The sequence below is a fragment of the Tauraco erythrolophus genome, chromosome 10 (genome assembly GCF_009769465.1).
Source record: "Tauraco erythrolophus isolate bTauEry1 chromosome 10, bTauEry1.pri, whole genome shotgun sequence".
Classification (NCBI taxonomy): Eukaryota; Metazoa; Chordata; class Aves; order Musophagiformes; family Musophagidae; genus Tauraco; species Tauraco erythrolophus.
In genome coordinates this window covers 7,833,344-7,839,100 of record NC_141474.1, presented here as the reverse complement: position 1 = coordinate 7,839,100, position 5,757 = coordinate 7,833,344, and the positions used below count along the sequence as shown (strand labels likewise).

Below are 5,757 nucleotides of genomic sequence, written 5' to 3'. Positions count from 1 at the left end.
TTTGGCTTTGCTCTGAGTAACTCCCTCCCACCTTTTGCGTGAGAAGCTCCAGGTTCGACTGCAAAAAGCCAGGAAAGCAGTGGGTGGCTTTAGGCTGGTGATGGCACATCCTCCTGCACCGGCAGCAGCATGGCTGGGAGCTTCCTAGCAGCTCAGCTCTTTTCTGGAGCAGCACAAGCAGGTTTCCCTCTGTCTCACCCTGAATTATATGCGTGCTAAGGACCTGCTGTACTGCTAAGTGAGAATTTGAAAAATGGAGTATTAACACAACAGCTCAGGTTTTTTAGTTTTGTTCTTGTGCCCCGTCAAAATTTCTGTTTCCATTCCACTCCTCTGCAAGCACAGATATTTAACTTTGGTTCTGTGCAGCTGGAGAAGTTGAGGCTTCTGCAGGTTAGGAAGAGGAGAGGGAAGGCCAGAAGCAAGACTAAAGTGTATAAAGGACATTTTCCATGAAACCCATCCTCAGCAAGGGAGTGCAGTAGAGCTGACAGACATCTCTAAGTGACATCTTTGTGTGTCAGAATGTCTTTTTTCAGTAAACACCAACTAAGAACACTTTTTCCTATTGAAGGAAAGTTCAAAAGAATGTGCAGAACGTAAAAATAGAAACTACTTTCAAGGTTGACAGTTAAAGTTATATTTCTCTGAGGTGTTGTTTAGTTTTCCTTTGTTTTTTACTTCTCATGCCTATCTGCTTTTTCTTTCCTCTTTTCTTTTTGTCTTCTCCATAGAGGTCCTAACTCACAATTTGTTCCCACAATAAGGAATTCAAAAGCAGGTAAAAGAAAAACTAAAAAGGGCAAAATTAAAAAATATTTAAGGAAGACTTTAAAAATCAGCCAGCTCATTTCAAACTGCAAATTGAAAGCTATTTACAAAATCCCAACTCTATTTCTACTCTCCTTCCTCGTCAAACGGCGTCAGTGCGGAGGTCAAGGCTGGTGGTTGCATGCAACTCTTTCCATCGGCCGCTAAGGTTATACTTGTGGCTCCACAGCAGTGCTTGCTTGCAGTCATTTTTAATTGTGTGTAGTTTCACTTTTACTGCATGAATCATGTCCTCAGGGAACTGCAAAAATGCCCTTCTGTCATCAGTGATCAGAGTTGTGATGCCAAAACGAGAAACAGATTTGATCTGGTGCCAACTTTTCAGTCATAAAAAACACCGGTACCTCCGGAGACAGATGAAGATCGCACACAGCCATCGGGAGGTTCCTGTGCTTGGCACCTCATCCCTTCACTTTGCGTTTGCTGGAGAGTTCGTAAACTTGGTTCCTTGCATGAAAGTCCAAAGCGCTTTTCAGAGCCCATGCAGCCTGTTGCCGGAGTTTCATTTCGGTCATTCTGGGCCAGGAGCCAAAGTTCTCTGCCTCAGTTTCATGAGGAAATGCCTTAGCCCGGGCTAGTGATGAAACACACCATGGCTCCTCCTCTTAGCTTTATTAGCATGGGAAAATCTCCAGCATAAAATCGTGTCCATGCTCTGCTCTGGCCATAAAGACCTCAGGAATTCTAGCAGTGCCTTTCTCAACTGTGGTGCTGTTGGCATCCTCACCTCTAGCTGTCTTGAGGATAAGCATCATGGAACCACTGAACTCACTGGAGAACGGAAATATTCCACAGAAAAGAAAATTCTCGTGTTGTCAAGCGGCTTTTTATACTTTATTATTTGTTTTGATTATAATTTCATCCCTCGTTTCTGTAGTCTTCTGTTTGCTCCATCATAAGCAGGTAAGGACAAAGCAAAATTCCTAACTCTGGAGTATTCAACGCATGTATCATTCGTAATGATTAACATTTCTACATTGATGCCATCAACTAACTGCAACTTAGTCATTCTTTCTCTTTTGGAGACAGCTAACGCTTTTACTTTCCAAGATTTCAGCGGATGATGTTTACACCAATTCCTTGAGTAAATGTCTCGGCATTTTGCTTTCATTTCAGTAAGTTAAAAAAAAACAACCAACCAACAGTTTTTATTTCTCTTTTGTCTGCTGCACCATTGAGGTGCGCTGTCCTAATGTGATACCAACTGATGATGCTCTGTAAGGACAGGAGAGGTTGAGGAGTTCTGGTATTTCACCAGACATGAAGCTTTTTCACTCTTGATTTTACCAAGTGCTAATACAATCTAGCCCAAATAGCGGTCACGGAGTCAAGTTGCCTTCTGTGTTTCATTAGCTGATTTAATGGGCTTTTTCTGTCTTTATCTGTATGTATTGCAACAAACAGAAATACAGGGTGAGGCAAGTGACTCATTTGCTGAAGGCCAGGTTTTTATTTTCTGGTTTCTAAAGTGTGAGTCAGTCTTCTGGAGGATCCAAGTGCCAGTTTGGGATGCTGGTTTACATATCCTGCAGTGGTGTAGCTCCCTGAAGTTTCAATTCTGAGGAAGAAGAGGGCAAGGGAAAAGTCCCCTTCTGTTAAGAGGCAGGATGGTTTGTTCTTATGGTCTGCCAGCTTCTTGTGGCGTAATGACACCAGGAACTCCTCTGAGGACTGATCTTACAAGGCACTGATTGTTTTTGTAAAACATGAAAACTGCTAAATTCTCACAAGAGAGGAGCCTGCTTTGGCCCTTACAGTACTATCATTTAGACGACAATATAAAAAAAAAAAGGGTTTTAATGGCTTTGGTACTTTTAGCCACAGCCTCTCTCATCTATTTGGGAGCTGCATCCCTCTCATGGCAGTGAGCACACAGATGCACACAGAATTTCACACATATTTCACTCTTCCTCCTCTCTTTTTTTTTTTTTTTATATTGCAGAAAGTTACTTTGGTAAGTGAAAGAACTGCCTTTGGTCCTGTTGATTCATACGAATTGGGGAGAGCAGGACGGGGTAACGAAAGCCTTTCCTTGCAAGGGAGCTGACAACCTCCCCAGCACTCGGGACAGCAACTTCCTAAGGAACAGATGAGGCAGTGCTTCAATAGCGATTTTAAGCATTTCAGAGCTGCATCCATTACAATGCGAGACAGAATCGGGTCCCTGTGTCTGTAAGTTGATCCCAAGCCTGCTTTTTACGGGCTCCAGCCAGAGGGAGAACATAGCTGCTGTGTAGGAAGAGCAGGACCTCCATACGCAAACACCGAGCCATGAGTCACAGGAATAGACTGACATCTCTTGCAGCTTACAGTTTACCACCTGGGCACCCAAGAAGCTGCCTCCTTCCCTTGGCTGGAAGGGCCCTGGAAAGCTGCTCTGATTAGATTTCAAACTATGATGCACAGAACGAAAGGTTCATGGTTTTAATGGGGGTGAATTAGCACAACACCGTGCAGCTCCCCATGTGTATGCGTTGGCTTTAAGTTGAGCCCATGTCCACAGAAACATCGCTTGCAACAGCCTGCGAGAGCTGAGTCCAGGGATGAAATGAAAGTCCTCTCACCTGAGAGGAGTGTAGACCTTCTCTAGGCACTGCTGATGGCTGTCTTTTTTATTTTGTGAAAATACCACCAAAACGGATGTCAAAAATGCTGATCTATTTTAAACCTTTTGAACTTTGTTGGAAAACAACTGTTTTTTCCTAACAAATCACCGCTTGTGTTTATTTATAATTATGGATAAAAAGGTTATTTCCCTTCCTGGAGCTTTTGAGCTCTTGTAATGATAATGCTTCTCTGTTGAGGTCACTGATAGATGGAAAAATTGCAGCAGCAAACACTGACCAAGACTGCTTCTTTCCACAGGCAACAGAATCATGCTGGGCACATGGATCTTGTAAGTATGGCGATACTAGACCTGCTTTCTGGTTTTGTCAGACTTGTGCTGTGACAAAGATGACTGTCTCACAGCCCTCATGCCTGGTTACAACTGGTCCAAGGACAAGCGTGAGTTCTGACTGCAGAAATACACAGCCCATAGGGCACCGTGGTCACAACAAACAGAGCACCCCAATTCTGCAGCCAGCGCTGTCAGACAGAATCAGTCCACGTGCACTTCTCTGAAAACAGCTGGTAAAATCAGTGTCACAAGGGTCAGATTTAGTGCTGCCAATTGCTAGTCGTCAGTTCCCTAAGCTCAGCCTAGGGCAGTCCTACAGTAACAGCCCATATACCAGCTCAGACCTTCAGAGAGATTTAATTAAATCAGTTAAAGACTTCTGCATGCATAAAACTTCTGCTAATGACTGTTTACTGTACAAGACCTCAACCAGCCAGGAGCCCACCTGGGCAGACACAGTGGCTGAAGGTACTGACCAGTACTGTAGCCTGAGCTGGGTGTCCCCGTTCCGTGGTATGTAATCCATTCTGCACTGAGACCTCACTGAGTCACATACAGCCGGCACACACACCCTCACAGCACGCTCAGTCTAACCCCGCTGTGCGTTGCCGTCTCCTTACGCAGTGTGTGAGTGTGCGCAGCGAGGGGTATGCCAGCTGCCACCCGTCGTTAGCTTTAGTGCTGACAGCATGTGTTCATCCAGTGCAGGGAGAGGGGGAAAACCTGGGAAAATCCTGCAGGCTCAGCTCTCGTGAAGGACAAAGAAGATTACTGTAACCACCTTCATCATCCTCAGATCCAGATGAAGTTCTGTCCATGATTTTTTTCTTATTAGAGACCAGCTCAGATCCAATCCTCAGTCTAGATGGTTCTCCATCTCCAGCGTGCTTTCATCAGCTAACCTGTCCTGGCAGGGAGCCCCTCCAAACCACTCATGGCTGTGGAGGTTCTTCACAGCCTCTCCTGGCAGATTGAGACCCCTTCCTAGCACTTCTGAGGAGTTAGTAAACTCAAGCAGAAAAATAATAATAATAACAAAAATTATTATTATCAATAAAGTCAGGAAGGGAGTAGGGAGTGAGATGTACCAATGGGAAACAGTAACAAAACATGCTCGTGTACAGAACAAGGTTGTCCTTAAGTATCATTAATTGTCATATCCATTTTGCCTGTGTTTTCCTCAGTTAAAATGCCTTCTACATCAAACCTCAAAGGTGACATGAGCTGGGTGTGGAACTTAGTGCACTGCGACGGAGTTGTGCAGAAGGACCATGACCAGTACCTCGTAATCGAGCACAGTGGCAACTACTTAATCTACGCTCAGATCAACCTCTGGAAAGATACAAACGCGTCTTTTGCACTGGAGCTGCGCAAAAAGCCAGGCAGTCTCCTCCTTAACAAGGTTGTGGGACCAAAGACGGAAGATGGAAAGGGCACGATAAATTTTGCAAGACCCTTTTTCCTGCAGAAGGGAGAAAAGCTGTACTGTGAGATAAATCTTGATGCTGACCATATTCTGGAAGAGGATCAGACTTATTGGGGCCTGTATAAAATATAGCAGGATTCTGCTCTGAGTCAGCTCCTTCTTTATTCCTTCCAGGAAACCCTAGGGCATGGATAAAGATTCTGCAATTCCTCTTTGTATGAAATTCAACTTGCTGGAGTACGTGCCATAGTAGGCTAGTACCCTGCAGTGACATAGCAAGGTGTAAAACAAAGTGAATAGCAAACTTTGGTAATAATGGATGGCACCTGATCGTCATAAAGTATGAGAGAAAGATGCTTCTGGGAGGAAAAGGTCTTGATGCATTACGGGGTTGACTCTCAGATCCTGGAAAAGCAAGTCACTATATTCAGTCTGTTCTGAGCTGGGGAGGAGCTCTGCTCTACAGGAGGCTGCACTTCAGAGGTGGGTACACGTCAGTACCTTCTAACGAAAGGTGCTATGTAAAGCTAAGGTATTCTGTATCCTTCCTGCACAACCAGCCCATGAAGCGATGCGTCTAGAGGGACAAGATAGTTCAGAA

The 5,757-nt window shown here is 44.6% G+C and overlaps 1 protein-coding gene across 1 annotated transcript; it reads left to right on the top strand.

The window, feature by feature from the left end:
- Nucleotides 1-1,584: 1,584 nt before the first annotated feature.
- On the top strand, nt 1,585-5,288 carry LOC147528168 (uncharacterized). Its single transcript, XM_086617706.1, has 3 exons — nt 1,585-1,734; nt 3,961-4,198; nt 4,915-5,288. The coding sequence occupies exons 1-3, from the start codon at nt 1,585-1,587 to the stop codon at nt 5,286-5,288; spliced, it is 762 nt and encodes a 253-aa protein (XP_086473832.1).
- The last annotated feature ends 469 nt before the right edge of the window (nt 5,289-5,757 follow it).

Coding starts and splice junctions, on each gene's coding strand:
- LOC147528168 (XM_086617706.1), top strand. CDS start 1,585: ATGGAACCACTGAACTCACTGGAGAACGGAAATATTCCACAGAAAAGA. Junction 1,735..3,960: donor GTTTGCTCCATCATAAGCAG/GTAAGGACAAAG, acceptor CTCTGAAAACAG/CTGGTAAAATCAGTGTCACA. Junction 4,199..4,914: donor GGCAGACACAGTGGCTGAAG/GTACTGACCAGT, acceptor TGTTTTCCTCAG/TTAAAATGCCTTCTACATCA.